This window comes from Cynocephalus volans, chromosome X, assembly GCF_027409185.1.
Source record: "Cynocephalus volans isolate mCynVol1 chromosome X, mCynVol1.pri, whole genome shotgun sequence".
NCBI lineage: Eukaryota > Metazoa > Chordata > Mammalia > Dermoptera > Cynocephalidae > Cynocephalus > Cynocephalus volans.
In genome coordinates, this window is record NC_084478.1 from 68,689,226 (window position 1) to 68,711,089 (window position 21,864).

Below are 21,864 nucleotides of genomic sequence, written 5' to 3' on the forward strand. Positions count from 1 at the left end.
GCATGGAATTTGAACTGAAGTGCAAAATGAAATTAGTAATTAAGCACACAATTCAATTTATGATAACATTTTAGTTAAGTGATTATGATACTTGTAAACTAAGGACCCAGAGGTCTTTAAATATTATACTGAAGATTTATGGCTCCACCATATCCCAAGATAGGAACTACAGAACACTTTTAAAACATATCTAGACATTTATTGTATATTAACTGGCCAGGTGCTCACACAAGCACACATTCCTGATAGACAACGTCTTCAAATGGACATAAATGTTCATAATTAAGAAGTTCAATTATCTTTTGAGAGGATTCATCAAAAGCAATGCTGTCCGAGGCTTTTGTTCCTTGATTTCAATCCAATTAACTTCCAATTGACTTACACATGTCACAGGGAATTTCAAAAACATATTTCTTGATTTGGAAAAAAAGAATTCCCACTTGGTCATAGAAAAAGATTACAAATTCATATTTTATACTAAATTACTGACATTTTAGAAAAATAAAATCATATCTCAGCTGTTTTTTTACCATTATTTTTTATATGTTGGCTATTTTGATTAAATAATTTATATAGTCTTAATCCTAAATATAACTGAAGATCCTCAAGCCATTTTGGTTCTCCTTGCTAATAAAGTTTGGTCCACGGACCAGCAGCATAGGTATCATCTGGGAGCTTCTTAAAAATGTAGAATCTCAGGCCCCACCCCATTTTTTACTTGAATCAAAATGTGCATTTAAACAAAGGTCCCTTTGAGATCTCTATGCACATAATAGTTTGAGAAGCACCTGCGGTAATATCTTTAGTCAAGTCTAGGTCTTGCTTTGGTCGCAGAGCCCATTTTATCTTTAAATGTGCTTTTGAAATATATCTGCTCTTATTTTGTAGTTAACCCTTAGAGTACAATCTTATTTTCCTTATATCCAAGTTCTCCTGACTGCCTCACTTTTTTCCCCACGTATCCAAATGGAAATGGCTTATCTCCTTCTGATTTTTCTATAGCTTCAAAATGTTTAAAGCCTGGAATATGAAGCACTTTCACCAGAGGTCATACTACACCCACATCTCAAATATTAGGGCAGATTGAGGTGATGGGCATTTGGAGGACACATCCCAGTTGTCCTGGGGATGCTGTTGCCATAATGGGGTTTTGGAAATCAAAGAGTTGTTGAGACATGCTAACCTAGAGAAACAACTTAATATATACTGAGTACTTTCCATGTACCGTGCACAATTCTAATTGCATGTATTAATTAATGAACCATCAAATCTATATAGCTGACATTATTATCAATGTTTTACAGAGGCACATAGAGCTTAAACAACTATTCTAATACTACATAACTAGTAAGTGGCAGGAACTGGATTTAAACCAATTTGTCCAAATCCAGAGATCTAGTATTAACTACTCTGCTCTTTCTCTTACAATAGACAAATTTCCTATATCCAGTTTGTTCAGAAATAAGAAATAGCTTTACCATTACGAAGGCTATAGTATCTTCCATTTCTCACACTTATGCTAGAGAGAGGCTCTGCTAAGGAAGGTTGTGGTCACAAGATCTCATTAAAGATTTGATCTTGTCACATAAAATTATTCTTTTGTTAAACTTTTTGTTTTGAAATAATTTTAGATACACATTCAGTTGTAAGAATAATACAGAGAAATCCTGTGCACCTTTTACCCAGTTCCCCCCAATGGTATCATCTTGAAGAACTATTGTAAAATATCACAACCAAGATATTGACATTGATATAATCCACCTATTTTATTACAATTTCCCCCGTTTTCTTATATTCGTTTGTGTGTTTGTCATGTGTAGGTTCATGTATCCACCACCAGAGTCAAGATATAGAACAGTTCTATAACCACAAGGATCCCTTGTATTGCCATGTTGTAACCATACCCACTTCCCTCCGCAATCCACTTCTCCCTAACCCTAGCAATGTTATATAAATGGAATCATACCTGTCATAAACATCTGTGTACAGGCTTTTATGTGAACAGGAGTTTTCATTTCTCTGGGATAAATGGCTAAGAGTGCAATTTCTGGGTCATAAGGTAATTGTACATTTAGTTTTATAAGAAATTTTCAAACTGTTTTCTAGACCATTTTTAAATACAAATTAAATCCCCATATAAGTGAGTCAGTAGGTACTACTTGAGTACCTACCATGCACTTACAATAGATCTGGGGTCATGAAAATGTGCCTTGCAGATCTCTAACTTCAGGGAGCATAATTGTAGCACACCAAAATCCATTGCCACATTTGCACTGACGCCATGCTTCCCATAAGCTGGTCCCAGTCAATGACTGGTGTGGCAGAGATACTAAGGCAGGCCCATTTCCGGAGACATGGGGCTCCTCTGATGGGCAACTTTGGCCCATGGATGCCATGATGACTTACTGAACTTTCATTAGAACTACGTGGCAGTTTAAGATCACTGTACTTCTATTCGACCTTCATTCTCTCTCTCCTTTACTCCAGGTCAATCTAGCATCACAGCCCCCCAGTCTCTCCCAGCTCCTTCTACATTTTCTCTCACAGGCATTTATCCTAATAAAATTCTCCCACATTTAATCCTGTCTTAACATCTGCTTCTCTGAGGACCTTAACAAGTACACAAGAGTGAGGCATCTTGGCCACTGCCTTCACTGAGCCTGCAGTTCAGTTGGGAAGTCAGTCTGTAATGACACTGTACATTACTGAAACTGAAGGGAGTTTGAGCAGAAAGGCTTCGGAGTCAGATATATCCTGTGCTACATATTTTTCATTTTTTGACCAGTAAGACCATCTATGCTTCTGAACCTGTTTGGTCATCTGTAAGATGAGAAAAATAAATCCTACCTGCCGGGGTTATCATCAGATATTAGTGCTGGTATACTAGTGTCTCAATAAATGGGCACTACTATTACTAATAGTGCACTGCTCAGAATGAAGGATGGAAAATAATTAAGTACTCTCCATGCTATCCAGACAGAACATACAAGAGTGTAATGTCTTTAGAACAGTTTAGATGTTGATCTGAGGATGTGACAGTCTGGTTCCAGGAAACACACTGTATCCGGTATCCTAGTGAAGTATTAAATGGTAGCTCTTGTGCGAGAAATGTCTGAGTTACTAACAATAATAATGATACTAAAAATCACAAGAACTGAATTTAATAGAGTGATCAATATGTGCCAGACACCCTTAAAAGCAATTTATGTGCAGCGCCTTATGTAATCCTTACAACAACCTCATGATGTATATATGGGTAAAGAATCTGAGGATCAGCAGTTAAGTGACTTGCTCAGGATCACACAGACTCTAGCATGTAGTTGGACTCCAGTGCGTTTGAAACCTCCAAGTTCAACAAGTTGTCTGTGAGGTATTGACCTCAGAACAATTCTGAGCCTCTTGTTCCCCATCTGTATAATGAGGAAGAAAGTAAGACATACCTCACCAGAAAGTTGTGAGGCTTAAATGAGAAAATACGTGTGAAGCACTAGCACTATGTTCAATAAGTGAAAGATATGAGGAGTTTTCAAAAAGTCCATGGAAATATTAATACTATCTTTTAATTCCATTTTTCCATGAACTTTTTGAAGTACCCTTATATTACCATTATCACTTGTATTTCATGACACTCCCATCTTGTGTCACATAAACACTCAGCAAATCCAGGGAAATCTTAGTGAAAGCTCAGGTAGGTTCCACTGGTAGTAAAAATGCTGGGACTCCTCATACTGAGCTTACAGGTCTCAAAGGAATTTTCCCCTCCTCCACATGCTAAAGACACCACCATGTTCCCAGTCAGCCTGAATTCTGGCACCCCACAGGCCAAAACAACCAAAACCAAGTCTTTCCCTTTGTGGTCAGACGGAAGTGAAGTTTGGGGGAATCTTACTCCAAAAAGACAGACAGGCTAAGTTGAGTCCCATCGCAGAAATAGTCGTATGATCAAGTCAAAAAATGTATAATACAGAAGATAAGACCACGTTCACACCTATTCCAAGAACCAAGTATATACCCTGTTAGGATGATGTATGGCCAACGCAATTTGTGCCAAATATGTGCACACAGAGAGACACACACAAACACTCATCTTCACATACTTGCTCACAGACTAGGTCACAATTATTTTGTTACGTTGGAATTGTCCATTAACACATTTTTTTTCCCACTAAATATCTGACCATTTCCCCATCATCAGTCACTAACCTTGAATCACCCTCCCAAGACACCCTCCCACACACCAGACCTCCCGTTTCAGGAGCCCTGTTGCCAACACACAAACTCTTCCTTCCTCTACAAACTTGAGGCCTTCCCCGCTCAGACTCCTGACCCCTGCTGTTCTGCCTTCCTGATCCTGGGTCTTCCTCCCAGCCTCCCTACTCCCATCTGGGTTATCCTCCCGCCCCCTCCCCAATACTTGGCCATGCCCAGCCTCTTTCCTAATCCTGGATATGGATATCTCCATCACAACTCCTTTTCTCTAGCCACTTTGGATTAAACCCTGTCCTCTTTTTCTCATCCAGGCTGCAAATCTCCTATGCTAAGAGGTTATATAGTGACTAAGTCCTGGACAGAACTCCTCTTCCAATGGAGACAATAAATGATTGATAAGATAGTGTCATACTCCACTTCTTTTCCAGAGTCACTTAGCATGCCCACAGCCTTCTTTTAATTCTCCAAATAAGACAGAGGATTTACAGTTTTATGGACCCCCACCCCCCACACCAAACAAACAAAAAAAACCCTGCAATTTTTAAATTAAACCAGTATCTTAACTTTATTCATTAAAATACTTGATTATATAAAATAACTTGGAAAATGAAAATCTCGGCTTAGGGCCAAAGACAGGGCCTTCTGAGGGAGAAGGGGGCCTGGAATCAAGGGCCAACAGCAGATAAGTGCTGCTTGGTGGAGTCATGGGGAAAGGAGGCTTCAAAACTGCTTCGGAACTGGTTAATGGCTAGAACTCCTGGAGATCTCACAGGCAACTGCGGAGCAGGCAGCCCATTCAGCACAGCGGGAGATGTTGATTTTCTTCGCGGGTCCTGGAGGATGCTCACAGGGGGTGGTCACACTGCAGGCGGCATAGGGCGGTGAGAGCTCCCTTTCGGCCTGCTCTCCTGGAAAGGCAGGGCTCAGGGCATCAACCTCCGGCAGCAAGGCGCGCCTAAGGCTGGCAGGGCTAGGAGTGGAGATGGAGCTCAGGCCTGAAAACTTATGGGGACGAGGAAGAGGAGCTCTGGCCAAAAAACTTAGTAGGGGAAGAGGAAGGGCTTCGGCTAGGAGACCTAGGGGAGGAGGTGAAAGAGGAGGAGGAGGTGGCACAGGAGGAGGAGGAGGTCTCACCATATTGCTCAGGGAAAGGAAAGAACCTACCAGGAGGTGAGGGTGAGGAGGCACGCATACGGACTGCATGCCAAGTAGGCTGAGAACCAAGGCTTGGGACCTGAGGATCAGGAGGGCTTGGGCTGCTCCGAAAAACCAGTCTTCTCCCAGCGGGAGAAGGATTCCCGCCAGCCGGCCCAGACAGAGAGTGGCGGCTGAGAAGGGCTGACCTTCGCTGGGTGGAGCGGCTCTGGAGGACAGGCCCTGGCGCCGTGCTGGTGCTGCTAAGAGTAAGGCCTGAACTTGCCGAGCGGTCACGGAGAGCAGGGCCTGGCGCAGATGAACATCGGCGTCGGACAGCAGATCCTGACCCGGATTCACCGCCGTGGGAAGCAGGGCCTGGCGGGCTGTCGCGGCTGGGGAGAGCAAGACCAGACTGGGATGCACCGCTGCGAGGAGCTGGACCTTTCGCAGATGGGCGGCGTCGGACAGCAGGGTCTGACCGGGTGGCGCGGACTTGGATGGCAGGGCCTGGTCCTGATGCACGTCTGCGGAGGGCAGGCCCTGCCGGGCTAGTAGTGCAGCTGCGGCGAGCAGCACCTGGATCAGATGCACGGTCGCGGAGGGCAGCGCCTGCCCCGTCTGGTTGACTGCGGAGGGCAGGCCCTGAGCGGGATGCGGGACTCTGCGGAGCAGTGGGAGGGAGGAGGCGGCGGCGGCGGCGGCTGCGGCGCCGAGACCTTGGAGAAGATGGCGGCGAAAGCCCAGACGGCTGAGGCAGATGGCGCCCTGGAGGCTTCTGAGCCTGGGCAGCCTGCTGGCGGCAGGGCCGCTCCCTACGACGGCCGTTCCCGGGGCTCGGGTGCCCGCTGGCCTGGCCAGTCCCCTCCGGGGCTTGCCCGAGGGCGGCCTGGCCGTCCGTCTTGGGCACCACCTGTCTAAGCTCTGCGTGGGGACTACGGCGGCCTTGGGGGTCGGAGCGCCTCTTCGCCGGCACACAGGCCATGGACGGCAGCCCCGGGTCCTCATCGGCCATGGAAATGGCGGCGGAGACGGAGGCGGTGGAGGAACCTGCTGGGCTGCTCCGCAGGGAGACGCTGCCCGAGGGAGACACATCACTCCAGGCTGTGGGGACCGAGGCGACAGGATCGTGATTGCCGGTCCCACAGGCCTCGCCAGGGGCACAGGCGGCCTCGTCGTTCGGCTCTGCGGGTACCTCACCCTGCTGGAGCTTCTGCTCCTTCTGCCCGTGGGACCGGGTGGCCATAACGCCAGGTTCTCGCTCTGAGGCACTAGAGCGTGGCTGCTCGAATCACCGGAGGTAGAGCCACGGCCGTTGGGGTGAGGAGGGTGGGCGGGCCCTGCCGAATCCTCGCCTCCGATTGGTGAGCCACATGTCACGTGACACCTCTCCCCGGAGCCATCCAACCCAGAGCCATCTGGCTTCAAACAGGAGGATGTGCTCCGCCCCTCGGTGGTCTGCCGTGACCCGGTCAAGAGTGGGAATTTCCCCTTTCTTAAACCCGGCCCCTGAGGGGGGGTGTGTTTCGGGGGAGGGGCGGGGGTGAGGGGGGGTGGGAGTCTGTCTGTAGGAATATTTGAGTCGCTCCAGATCAGCTTGTCAGCACCATTCCAGTGGCTCAATCTCAAGTGATAGCTTAGAAGAAATACCACGCTGACCCAGAGGCTATATCCTCTAGCCATGTGTCCCTCTTGGCATCTAGTCAGGACACTGTGCCCATGTGTGACCCCAGAAGGGACTCTCCAGGACTCCTCCAGGCATCTGGATGACACGATGCCGGTCCCCTGGGTTTCAGGGTTGGAGAGAGGCCTGAAGGCAAGAAAAGGGAGGGGACCTGCTGCCTCCCTCAAGCCTCGCATGCCAGAGGGGGATTTAGAATATTCCAGTAAGAGGTTTCTCCCTGCCGTGACCCCTGAGGCACAGGCTGCAGGTTGCATAGGACTAAGGGTGATACTGTCCTTAAATATGCATAACATTTTCATGAGCTGCATGGAACTCCACAGACGAATGTACATTCATTTATTTGGACTAGTCTCTAGTTTCTGTTGATATAAATATGCTGTGATGCACAGACTTGAAGTTTCATATTTGGACACTCATTTTTAGTCATCATTACTAACAGGTTGCATGTTCAGTACCCTAAACAGAAAAGCAAATGTAAGGAAACTAGCACCTAAATTCCCACATACCCCACAGGCAGATAGGGGAAGTCTTTACTTATGTGTTGGTAGAAAGGCCATTCGTATATATTCCATATTTTCCATTGTCTTTGTTTTGTTTTATGAAATGGAATCGTTTTCTCCTTAGATATTGTTTTGTAACCTGCTTTTGAAAGTCCAAACACTCTTTCCACGTCAATAAATACACTTCCACAAGCCGTTTTTAACTACAAAACATTCCATTTAGAGAAGAAGCTTTCAGTTTCAAACATTCCAATACTGACCAGCTTTTATGGTGTTTCCAACTTTTCACTACCTATTACCATCACTATGAGGCACATCGTTCTTACTAAAAAAGTTGTCCACCTCTTCAATCATCTTGTTGTGGATAAATTCCCAGGACAGGAAATTCTTGGTGCAGGCCATGCACACTTGTGGTTCCCTGATTAAAATATTAGCAAGACGCTCTCCTGAAAGTCACTGTTATAACAATTTTGCAGAATGAAATGGGATGTTGACTGGACTGGCTGAGCAACCAGAGTGAAACAACACAAAATGGAATGAGACGGTGTTTGGAATGTCAAACAATATGGAATGGAAAATGGATTTGAAATGGAACACAGAACGGGATGAAATGGAGACTGATTGCAGCGGAAACTGGAATGAAATGGAGGATGGAATATGGACTTGAACAGGATATGGAATGGAAAATTGAATGGGATGGCAATTGAATGGAATATAATGGGAAAATGGAATGGAAAGGAGAATGGAAATAATTATGGCGTGTGGAATAAAAATACACGTAGACATTGTACAAGTTACATTATAAAAGGAATGAAATATACAGCAAAATAAAATATTTTAAAAAATAGGAGGAAGGAAAAATTAAATAGGAAGGAATATAGAGTAGGACAGAATATGCAATGATGCAATGACATGAAATCAATGGACTATGAAAGATCCACTAAAAATGTAAAGTACCGGCATGGAATAGAAACTAATGGGATGAAATTTGGAATGAGAATTCAAGGTTATTAAGGATGAAATAGACAATTAATAAAACTGAAATGGAACGGACTATGGAAAATGAAAAAAATACTGATGAAATAGAGGATTACTTAAATGAAGAATACATGAATAGAATGTGTTCCGGTCATCGACTACTCCAAAACTTAGTCTTGTGGAACAATGGCCACGTGATTATGCTCATGCACTCTGTGCGGCTAGAATTCCCACAGGGTAGAGCCGGGGGATGGCTTGTCTGCTCCACGATGTCGGTATCTGAGGACTCAGCTGGGAAAGCTTGAATGGCTGTGAGGCCAGGAGGGAGGGAGAGCAATCAGCGATGGCTCCTAGATTGCAGCCATAGTATCCGGGCGGATGGTGGCACTGCTTCCTGGAATAGGGAAGACTTGCTCGGCCAAGGAGCAGATTGGATAGACAGTGGGAATCGGTGATTCTGTTGTGAACTTGTTGGCCACTACTTATCTCATAGATGTCCTGTTAATCCTACAGGTCAACTTGAACTAGTTCCGTGGATCCAGTTTTCCTCAGGTGTGGGGTGGGGGAGATGTCCTTTCAGTTTTCATTCTGGGATCTTTCTTTTTGTCCTCTCTGAAATCACGCTGGGCCTTAGCCATGACCTCTGACTTAGGAATAACTCCAATGTCTACAGATCATCCCTGCCCCTCTTTTTTTTTATATTTTATTTTTTAAATTTTATTTTATTTTGTCAGTATACAACGTGGTTGATTATTGTGGCCCATTACCGAAACCTCCCCCCACCCCCCCCCAACAACCTCATATCTGTTCGCTTGTCCTATCAACTTCAAGGAATTGTAATTGTTGTGTCTTCTTCCCTCACCCCTCCGTTTTTTGTGTGTATTTATGTATTTTTCACTCCCACTAATAAGTGAGAACATGTGATATTTCTCTTTCTGTGCCTGACTCGTTTCGTGCCCCTCTTTTAAAAGAGTATTTTCCTTATGGACTGGCTATCCTCTCACGTCTCCAACTTTCTTCTATGGAAGCCCCTCTCCTGAACTCCACAGGTGTGCTTTCAGCACCCTGTCCTTTCTCTTTCCCACAGCTCCTGTTTAGAGGGAGTGTATATGTATGTATGTATTTATTTGCTCATGGAAAATCCTAGAAGGGTGAGTTTTGTTCTCATACTTTGCTTTATGAATGTTTTCAATGAGCATAGGTCACTATTACGTTCCTAAAAATACAGCTATTTGCACTTTGGAAAGCAGCTACCTTTAAATGTTTAATTTCGAAGTAAGCTGTTGTAGAAAATCAGGCTCTCTCTCTCTCTCACATGCTACCGGATGGGGTTGTACATTCATAGCATCTGGCCAGCTGGATATTTCACAATACATAGAAAAAAAGGTCACGATCATGAAATCCATTTGATGCTACAATTCCCGTTTTGGGTATTAATCCTAAAGAAATAGGCATATATAAACACAATGTTATACACTCAAAGGTGATTGTCATGGTGTCATTTACTTTTTAAAAATTTGAAACAACCTAAATTTCCAGCAGGACTGCACGTCCATACCATATTCTTAAGCAGATTTTAGAGGATGTTTTTGAAGAACGTTCAATGCCATTGGAAAATGGCTGTGTTATACAAATAAAAAACATTATGTACTGAACATACTGGTGCATATTTACATCTAACTATCCATCTATCTCCCTTATCTACCCATCTTTTTATATCTACCTAGCTTTCTACATACTTACAAAAGAAGGAAGTCCTGCCATTTGCAAAAACATGGATGAACCTTGATGACATTATGTCAAGTAAAATAAGCCAGGCACAGAGAGACAAATACTGCATGCTCTCACTTGCATGTGGAATATAAATTCGGGGGGAAAAAAAAGTCAAATCCACAGTATCGGAGAGGAGAATGGTGGTAACCAGGGGCTGGAAAGTGGGGGGAAAGGGAAATATTGGTCAAAGGATACACTTTCACTTACAAGATGAATAAGTCCTGGAGACCTAATGTACAGCATGGTGACTACTGTTGGGGCGTTGAGGCCACACACCTCCTCCCGGGGCAGAGAACTAGCCACGACCCCACCCACATACGCCTATGTAATCTGTTGAAAACATTCGCCTGGACAGGAGAAATAAAGATGGCACCTGACAGAAGCCGCCAGGGAGTGGACAAGGAAAGACATAGTTTAAAATTGTTGGATAAAAGATATTTCCGCACTCGTGCTCACCACGTGATTGCAATAGCAAAGCATTAGAGCAAGTGCATGCTCACATGACCTTTAAGATGATAGGTTGAAGTTAGGAAATCCCCTTGCCATATGCTTATAAAAGCAGGTGCTTGACGGAACCCGTGCCGCGTCTGAGTGTCTCTCTGTGGGCTGAATAGGCAGGCAGCATACTCACCTTCCTCCCGGGCTCTCCTGGCCACTAGGGTGGCAGGAGTAATCCTACCGGTTCCCTCTCTTGCTCATCCCGTGGCGGGGGGATAAAAGGGGCTACTGGGAGGTTCGGGGCCCGCCACTCTTGAGCCCCCAGAGACTACATTAATAATAATGTATTGCATACTGGAAATCTGCTAAAAGAGTAGATCTCAAGTATTCTCATCACACACACACACAATGGTACCTCTGTGAGGTGATGGATATGGATATGCTAATTAGGTGGACTGTGGTGATCATTGCACAGTTTATACACATACCAAAACATCACATTGTACACCCAAAATATATGCAATTTTATTTGTCAGTCATTCCTCAATAAAACTGGTGGTGAGGGAAGGGGACAGGAATCTCATTCACTGTAGAGCAGCGGTTCTCATTCAGGGGCATTTTGTCCCCAAGGAGATACTTGGCTCTGTTTGGAGACATTTTTGTTTGTCACAGCTGGGGAAAGCGGAAGTGCTACTGTCCTCCAATGGATCAACGCTATGGATACTGCTTAACCCCCTGAATGCGCAAGGAAGCCTCCTACAACAAAGAATTATCTGGTCCAAAATGTCAACAGTGTCAAGGTTGACAAGCTCTGCGACAGAGCATTTAGATAATTCAGAAAAGTTTGAAACAAAATTTAAATCACAAGCAATTCTACCAGTGATACAAAACTATTGTTAAAAGTTTGATATGTGTACGTGTTAAAGTTTCTGTGACAATGTTGTATTTTATGATCACCGCAAGAGTATGTTTGAGGCAAACCACTTCATTTTAAAGGCCAATTCTTCCTCCCCAATCTACAAAGGTTTTTCAAATATTAAACATATCAGTCTTTGCTTAGGAGATGATGTTCCTCAAGATTTGTAATTTCAGCTCATTTACCTGAAGGGATACACCATCAGTACTGATCCATCATCATTTATCTCCTGATTTTCACCTTTCCGATCAGAGGTTTCATTTCCAAGTATTTATATATTTGCTTAAAGTAGAGAAAAGCTGTGCCTCAAAACAGAATCTGTCTAATATATAAAGGGCTGTGTGGTTGACTAAGCAGGTCGTAGCAATCCCATCACCCCTCTGGTGATTGGGTTTGGAATGGGCACTTCCCAGTTCTAGGCGATGAGATATGGATGCATGCCTACTTGGAGTCTTTGGAGAAAGTTTTCTCAGCTCTTAAAGAAGTAAAAGAGACACAATAGATTGTTGTTGGGAAAACAGAATAGTTTAATCAGGCCCCTTCACCTCAGGTCCAGTTGGGTGTGGTGCAGTACATTCTCTGTAAACAAATTGTGTGTGTGGGTGGAGTTAGTGCTCATGCTGGCCAATGTATCTTTTTAGTTTTGTTGCTATCCTCGCGTGTTCTTTAGAGTTGTGTGGAGCAAGGGCCCTGAACTGCTGGCCGGCAGAGAGCTCTGTCTAAAAAATAGAGCATGTTTACTTTGCAGGCAGCTGCTCAGTTTTTCTTTGGACTTCCTGGTAGCAGTTGAATTTTGAGTTTCTCTTTGGACTGCCTAGCTCCTAGACGTGTGTGTGCAGAAATAAAGACTATTCTTTCTTCAACCAAGGCTCCAAGGACCTTTCTTCTGGTTGCCTAGCTCATAAACCTGCGTGTGAAGGGTTGGTGACCCAGTCTGGACAAGGGCTTCAGGGGATGTGAGCTCCAGACCCAGCCCTAACTCTACAATTGTTCACACACACAAAAATCTAAAAGGATGTATATATCTAGTATTACAATTAACAAATGTATTTAGCATGATCTTGCTAGATACACGGTCAGTATTGCAAAACTCAACTAGATGTCTATATCCTAACGTTAAAATTATGAAGAGAAAAAAATATTTAATGCCATTTATTATAGCATCAGAAAACATCAGACACCTAGGAAGAAACCTAACAAAAGATTCCCAAGATCTCTGCCCAGAAGTCTGCATAATAATTCTGAGAGATATAAAATAAAGACCTACATAAATCAGAGATATATCGTGTTTATAGATTGGATGAGGATATTATGAAAGTAAACTGACGAGGGAATTTCAATGAAAATGAGCTACGGATACCATGAAATCCAAGTCAAATTCCCAGCATTTTTCTAAAAATGGAAATGGGCATGCTGCTTCTAAATTATAAAAGGCTATCAAAGATCCAAGAACAGCCAAAGCCTTCTAAAACAAGACATCTTTTCAGGACTTTCACAGCCGGACAACAAGATCAACTGTGAAGCTCTGATAATTAAGATGGTGTGGTACATGCACAGGAACAGACAAATAGGCCAATGGAGCAAAGACAAGGGTCACGGACGGACTCACATATATCTGGTTGCCCATTTACAACAAACGTGCCACCACAGTAGTCTGGGAAAAGGATAGTGTTTTAAGTAAGTCGAGCTGGACTAAATGGAAACCCATCCGTATGGGAAAAAAAGCTAACTTTTGGCCCTTACTGACGCCATACACAAAAATTAATTCCAGAAGTTAAGGCTTCTACTAAATAACGTATAAGTGTAACTCTACAACCTTGAGGTAGACACAGATATCTGAAGCAGGCCATAAGGACACTGATGACAAAGGAAAACATTGGTAATTTGAACTTTTTCAAAAGTAAGGATGTGTGTTCATCGAGACACATGTAGAGACCGAAAAGATAAAGCTCGGGATGGGAGAAAGATATTTGTAATATGTATATTCCACAAATGTCTTATGGGCAGAATATAATACCTCCCAAAATCAAGAAGAAAAAAGAATAATGCAAGCGGAAAATTGGCAAAATATTTGAACAGAAACGTCACAAAATAGGGCATCTAACCAACTGACCAATAAACCAACAGCTGTTCAATCTCAGTCACTAGGAACATGCAAGTTAAAATCCCAGTGAGATATCACCAAACATCTACCAGAATAGCCAAGACAAGTAACAATATCCAGGGTCGCTGAGGATATGCAGGAACCCTCTACTGCCGGTGGGAGTGTGAATTGGTACCAGCACTTTGAAAAACTGTTTGGCACTTTCTATTAGAGCTGAACATGTGCATTTTCTATGACCCAGCAATTCTATCTGTGTTAGTTGTCTATTCCTGCATCATAACAAACTACCACATCTTAGCGGCTTTAAAACAATGAGTACTTATCAGCTCGCAGTTCTGTAGGTCAGAAATCCGTAGGTGGCATGAATTTGTTCTCCGCTTGGTGTATCACAAGGTGAAATCAGGTGTTGGCCAGGCCGTGTTTCTCAGAGGAGACTCTGAGGAGGAATCCAATTCTAAGCTCATTCAGGTTACTGGCAGAATTCAGTCAAACTCTCAGCTCCTGGAGGTGGCCCACACAGCTCCTTGTCACTTCGACCCCCCCGTACACCCTCTCATGCTTGAGTCGCTCAGGAAGGGCCCAGGTCATATTAAGGGTTCACTTGATTAGCCCTGGCCCACCCAAGATAACCTCCTTATTGGAAGATCCACTGATTGGGACCTTAATACATCTGCAAAATATCTTTTCCCATAGAGCGTAATATAACCACAGGAGAGATATCTCATCCTCTCATCCATATTTACAGGCTCTTCTCCCTCTCAACGTGAGGGGGTTATACAAGGTCAAAGGTCATTAGGAGGCATCTTAGAATTCTCCCTACCGCAATTCTCCTGCCCTCTGACCCCCAGGGATCCAGTCGGTCCCACAAACAAAATACATTCCCTGCCATCTCATGGTCTCCAAATTTCACATCGTTTTACAGCATCAGCTCAATTGCAAAAGCTTGTTTGAATCTCTTTGTTTGAATCAATTCAAAGTCCAAAATCTCACCATCTTGACCATCTAAACCAGGCATGCCTGAGGTCCCTAGGTATGATCGATCCACCCAGTGTAACTCCTGGGACACAATCCCTCTCCAACTTTGGACGGTTGACCCTAAAGCGACAAGCTGTCTTCCCTAACACTCCCACATACAATGATGGGATGGGCATAGGATAACAGCTCTAAACATTCTGGTTCAATAATGGGGGAAGGAGAGATGGAAGGTAGAAAGGAGTTAGAGTTTTTAAGCAGATTGGAAATTCAGCCGGGAAAACACCAGCCAGAATTCTCCAATAAAGTTTCAAAGCCTGGAACAATCCTCGGTGCCTCTCGGCTCTGTCTTTGGGCCCTTGGTTCTTCCCTCTGACTCATCCTTCCTTTTTCATGAAAGGTAGCAGGTATTTGCAGCTGAGTAGTCATATCAGCCTGCTCTCTGCCGGCAGAATCTTAGGGGTCCAACAGCCTCTTTTCGTTTTGTACTCTCTCTTTCCCTTTACGTCCCAGCTGGCAGTATTTCCGCTGCTCCAAGTTTCTCGAGAACCTTGTGGGACATGAGTGGATTTCACTGGCATTCACTCTATTACACAAAATCCCCATCCATAAATTTGTTCAGCGTAAACCCTTCTTTATTTGGGGTTCCTGCTGAGATGACTGAGGGACAGCAGCCTGAAGCTTCCCAGAGGCCTGCCGGTATACCGAAAGAAATCTGTGAGACGCACCTTTAGTCTTTTGAAGGGGGTTCTTGTGGGACTAAACTTTTGCTGTTTCTGAGCTTTCAGCAGAAGTTTGCACAGCCAAACTTGCTTTCTTCCTATGCCACTCTCAGAAGCGATCTCTTAATTTTAGCCGGCTTTCCCCCATCTAGATAGCCTGAAAACTCCCCACATCATCAAGTCCTGGTTCCTTTTGTTTAACAGTTCTTCCCACAGTTTATCTTACTCCTCTCACATTCTACTCTAAGCAGCAAGAAGAAACCAGGTCACTCCTTCCACACTTTGCTGGGACGTCTCTTCAGCTGTATATCCAGGTTCATCATTTAGAAGTTCAGCTTTCCATACAGCTGTGGGATGCAATCCTGCTAAGCGTTCTGCCACCATATATCGGAGATCTTCCCCCCTATAGTTTCCAACAGCGTGTTCCTCACTTCTTTTGGAGCCCTCACAGTCTGAAACCTCCAAGTCCAGATTGTTTTAAAAGTCTGTTAACAGTCTTCGAGTGTGGTGTTATAACACCAAGGTCAAGGGTGCAGATCTCAGTACCAGCCAGCCGCCAGAAAAAGAAAAACGACGACAACAACAAACCCCAGTCATTTTGGCTTTCTTTGAGGCAATTTAGGATTTTCATAAAATTCTCCTATTGCTTGAGAGCCCCCGCCAGCAGAGTTTTTAAATTCCAGATTTGTATTAACAGTCTGCTCAAGATAATCTAGGTTTTTGCTATATGCTCCCAAATTTTGGCTAGCCTCCACCCACTGCCTTCACCATATATCCAAGTGTGTCGTTTATATTTTCTTCTTTCCACAAAACTGCAGACAACGATCTTGTTAAACTTTCTGCCACTAAATAGCAGGGATCCCCTGCCTCCAGTTGACAATAACATGTTCCTCCATCCTTCTGAACCCTCACCAGCAGTGTCCTCAGAGGCCAGATTTCTACTAACAGTCTGTCCAAGGCAATTAAGGCCTTTTACAAGGCTGCTTAGGCTTTCTCTATCACACACCTCACAATTCTTCCAGCCTTCACCCACTGCCCAGTTCGAGCCACACCCACATTTTGGGGTGTTTGCCATGGCAGAACCCCGCATCTAGGCATCAAAATCGGTGTTGGTTTTCTTCTGGTGTGGGACAAATTACCACACTCCTAGCAGCTGAAACCAACACTCATTTATTAGTGCACAGTCGTGTAGGTGAGAAGACAGTGCACAGCGTGACTGGCTTCCCTGCTCAGGGTCTCATAGGGTGGGATGGTGTTGGACTTGCTGTGTTCCTTTCTGGAGGCTCTGGGGAAGAAGCCCTTCCAGACCCATCCACGTCGTCAGCTGAATTCAGTTCCCTGCAGCTGGGGGCCGAGGCCCCCTTTCTCTTTCTGGCTGTCAGCTGGGGCAGCACTCATCTCCTAGATGCCACTTGCAGTTCCTTGCCATGTGGTCCCCTCCAAATGCTCTCTCTTGCTTCACATCTCTCTTTCAGCAGAGACCTGGGTTCTTCTAAATGCTCACAGGATTAGGTCTGGCCCATCTATCTTAAGGGCAACTGATCTGTGATCTTAATTACATTTGCAAAATCGTTTTTGCCCTAAAAGTAATATAATCGTGGGAGTGATATCTTGTCACATGCACAGGTTCCACCCCGACACAATGGCAGGAGATTATAAGACGACAAGGGTCATTGAGAGTCATCATAAAATTCTGGCTATCATGCGATCCAAGTATATATGCAACAGAGATGCATAAACATGTTCTCCAAAAGACATGAATAAAAACGTTCACTGCTTCACTGTTGATGGTAGTCACAATCTGAATGTCTATCAACAGTTGAACAAACAGATAAATTGTCGTATATCCATATAACAGAATACTACATGGCAATGAAACAAGCACCTATCCTTACATGCAACAACATGGGTAGACCTCAAAATCAGAGTATTGAGCAAAAGAAGCCAGGTAAAAAAGAAAATGTCCATAATATATAATTCTGTTTGTGTAAGGTTCAAAAACAGGCAAAAACATTTTTATAGTGACATAGGTCAAAATAGTGGTTAACTTTTAGATGGGTACACAACACACTATTCCAGGATGCCAGTCGTGTTCTATATATCCTGGGCTTGGTGGCAGTTACATGCCTGTGCTCACTTTGTAAAATGTCATCCATTTGTGGTCTTTTAAGATTTGTGCACTCTTCTCTTTGTATGTTGTACTTTAATAAAAGAAGATTTAGCAAAAATTTTAAGAATGGGTAAAACATAAGAAGAATTGAAAGAAACACCCCAAATTCCTTATTTCAAGTCTAAAATCCCAAATGCTGTGAAAACCGATTATTTTTCCCAGCTCATTTGTCCACAAAACTAAAAAAAATGAGGCGGCTTGGAGTCTTTCTTTATCCTTCCGGCATGAATATTTATGTTTTTCTGAAGAGATATTATTTTATTAGATTCAGCATTGCTATTCCAGACCCTGCAATGGTTCTTATGTACAGTATGGTATATGGAGTCTGAAAATTGATCTGAAGAGATTCAGATAAGGGACTGTGGATGGATGGTAGCAGAACACTTTAACATCGTTTTGCCAGCCAAAGACAGATTAAGTAAACGAGAACTAAGACTGAAGAGAGTTTACCAGTCGTGGATTAAGTTACTTGAAGTATTTTTTTTCCCCCAGCATTTCAGATGATAGGGTTTTTCTCCTTTGACCTATTGATATGATGGATTGTTAAAATAGTCAAATATTTCCTAATATTACACCATCCTCTCCCTTACAGATAAAGAATTAAATCTATATCCATAAGTGAGATAGATCCATATTTCTGTGTGCGTGCACATATGTGTGTGCGTGCATGTGTGTGCGCTTGTGGGCTTTTGCGCATGCACTGTCTTTTCCAGGTGCTGGTATCAGGGTTTAGGCTACCTTCACTGAATAAATTTGGAAGATTTTTATCTTTGCTTCCAGCTTCTAAATCAATGGAAGAAGGCTTAGGAATTTCTGATTTCTGAATAGGATTGGAAAATCATATTCATCTCTCCTTGTACTTTCCTCAGTAATTTTGCTTCCAGAGCCTAGCTGAAAAAAATAACACCATTTTTGGATAAAGCTGTGAATATTAAAAAATGTGCATTCTGGGACAGGCAGAGAAATACATTGGAAAGACATGGATACTGATACAGACCGACATGGGAGGCTGTCCCAGATCCACCGCTTACCTAGTGTATGGCTTTGAGCAAGTTACTTAATCTCTTTTAGCCTAAAGTTCTTCATCTGTGAAATGGGAAGGCAAGCCCCTCACTTTCATTGTTTCCCCAAGATTTAGCAGATGGCAGTTTTCACATTATCGCCCCAGCCAATTAGTGCGCAAAACTGCTGTGATCATGAGTCATACACGCATATCGATTAACTCACAGTGACAACAGATATCAACAAGCAAGAGGTAATAACTGTTTTAGGAATCATACGTAATTTGGCACATTTATTTAACCTTGAAATTACACTTAGAATTTTTGTGAATTTTTTGTGTGTAAAAGTTCTAGACTATTTCTACGTAAAATGCATCACCTATTATTTAATTTTCTCAAATCATATATGTATAGTGTTTTAAAAATAACAATCCTAATAGTTGATAAAAAACAGATATCGTTTGATTCTACAGCCACCCCCTCCACAGACACACCCCTCCTGCTGGATCCCTGAGACAACTTCTTTCAACTTTTATCTGCTTCTCCTGGTTCTTAGCATGACATTTGCAAATCATAGGAATATACCGATTGTGGCATATTTCAAAATTGGCCACAAATAATGAGACTTCTGGTTTCAGCTCCCCATGCAAAGAGGCAAAAAAAAAAAAAAAAAAAAAAAAATCACCACTCCCATCCTTACAAGGAGAAAATGCTGGGAAAATGGAATCAATGAATTTTGGGGGACTCATCAGTGATGGAGGCAAAGCACCAAACCACCACCCTGGAATCTAGAAAGAATGTCAAATCCAGAGTGTCACAACTGAGATCGGGTCCCTGGATCAGAAGCTTCCGTCATCATGCACTGGGAGAAACACTTAAATGGTACATACGATGAATTGCCGAGGCTGGGTGTGGGCTAGCGTGAGAGTGAGAATATGCAGTCATAGGGGGCATTCACATGTTCACTGGCTTTAGCTCAAGAAACAGGCTTTTATGGTGAAGATCTGAGAAAGACACTGGTTTCTCTGGCGGGGAGAGAGGAAGGATAGTCAGTTTCAGATACCCCGAGGGCCTTCTCCAAGACAAGGGCCTACCCTCTCCAAGGCAAAAGACTTCCCAGAGCCTTATCCTAGATGGAGGAAGGGCGTTCATCCCACCCCAGGCCCCTCCAGCCTTCCTGTCTCACCTAAAAGACAGTTAATAGAGATCAATATTTCAAGGAAATAATGGGAATACTGCAGCCAGGGAAAGGATAGAGGATTGGGGAGAAGCCACCACTACTGGAGAAACACTTGTGAAGGTCAAGCCCAGAGACGCGCTCCCTCTAGAAGACTGAGATCCAGTCATAACGCTGTGGAATCTCCTCCCACCCCTGTACGTTACACTACACCAATCAGGCCACAGGGAAATAATGGATTACAGCTGAAGGTACTCGAAATCACAGACTCTGTCTGAGCAGGAGTACTTGGGGAAGACCAAATTTAAGGCGGGGGTCGGGGGAGGTGGCACAGACAAAATCAAGGACACTAGAGGAAGTGGAAGCCTCTGGCACTTACGGCTACAGCAACCATAAAACACAGCCCCGCTCCCAGCCAGATTAGCACAAATATTCACAGTAAATGCCTGTTTATTTCAGGTCCTGTTTCTCAATAGAACATGCGAAGAAAAGGAGAGTAGACTTAAATATTTAAGCACATGCACGTGCGCGTGCACACACACACACACACACACACACACACACACAGACACACACAAGAAATTAAAAAAGCAAACATTAGAACCTGTCTTAGATACTACAAAGACATTGGAATTGTCAAACAGGGAATTTAAAGTAACTATGAATAATACGGTAAGGTCTCTAATGGAAAAATAGAAAACGTGCAAGAGCAAATGGGTAAAGTAAGCAGAGAGATGTAAATTCTAAGAAAGAATTAAAAGAATACTAGAAATCAAAAACACTGTAACAGAAAGGAAGAACGTCTTTTATGGGCTCATCAGGAGACTTAGCACAACCAAGGAAAGGATCGGTGAGCTTGAAGATGGGTTACAGGTCAATAGGACCTTTTCAAGTTGAAATGCCAAGAGAAAAAGGACAGGAAAAAATAAATAAATAAAGGAATTGAACATCCCACTGTGTGAAAATTGCAAAAGTTTTGACATTTTAATTTGAATACCAGAAAGAGAACGAAGACAGAACAGGACAGAAAATAGAAAAAAAAAAAAAAATTAAAAGCCATAAGCGCTGAGAACTATCAAAATTAATCATAGACACCAAACCACATATTCAGGAATCTCAAAAAATATCAAGCAGCATATATACCAAACACACACACAGACACACACACAAATTCACATCTAGGCATATTATATTCAAACTGCAAAAAACTAAAGACAAAGAAACAAAACAAAAACAAAAAACATGAAAAAGTAAAAATACCTTACTTACAGGGCAACATGGAAAAGAAATACAGCCAAACTCTCATCAGAACGCATGCAAAGAAGAGAGTAGAGTGAAACATTTAAAGTTTTGATTGAAAAAAAAAAACACCTACCTAAAATCCTATATCCTGCAAACTTACCATTAATTGATTGTACATATCTGTGGGGTACAGTGTTGAATACCTGTGTGCGATATGTGATGCTCCAATCGGGATAATTAGCATATTCAACATTACTGAATGTCCTGACAAATTCTAAATAAACATTTCAGGAAGAAATGATACAAATTCCCCACCATCTCTTCCAGAATATAGAAGCAGAGAGAACAGTTCCTAGCTCATTCTTTGAGGTCAGCATTACCCTTATAGCGAGACAGACAAAGACATCGCAGGAAAAGAAAACTACAGACCAATATCATGAACATAGACACAAAACTCCTCAACAACATATTATCGAATGGAATCTAACAATGTATAGAAAAATTATACACCACAACCAAGTGGGATTTATTTCAGGCATGGAAGGCTGGTTCAACATTCGAAAAGCAATCGATACACAACCTACCAGATCAGCAGGCTAAAGAAGAAAAATCATATGATTGTATCAATTGATGTAGAAAAAGCATTTGATATAATTCAACGCCATTCAAGTTAAAAACTCTCAGCAAACCAGGAACAGAGTAGCATTCCCTCAACTTGAGAAAGGACATCTATGAAAAACCTACAGCTGACTTCATACATAAGGGTGAGAGACTGGCCGCTGGCCGCCCAAGACTTGTCTGCTCTCACCACACCTATTCGACACAACCCAGAATCCCAGCTTGG

The 21,864-nt window shown here is 43.1% G+C and overlaps 1 protein-coding gene across 1 annotated transcript; it reads right to left on the reverse strand.

The window, feature by feature from the left end:
- Positions 1–4,950: 4,950 nt before the first annotated feature.
- Positions 4,951–6,589, reverse strand: LOC134368032 (EZH inhibitory protein-like). The gene is made up of 2 exons (XM_063084650.1): positions 5,242–6,589; positions 4,951–5,204 (listed from the first exon to the last, which is right to left on the reverse strand). The coding sequence occupies exons 1-2, from the start codon at positions 6,587–6,589 to the stop codon at positions 4,951–4,953; spliced, it is 1,602 nt and encodes a 533-aa protein (XP_062940720.1).
- Positions 6,590–21,864: the final 15,275 nt, after the last annotated feature.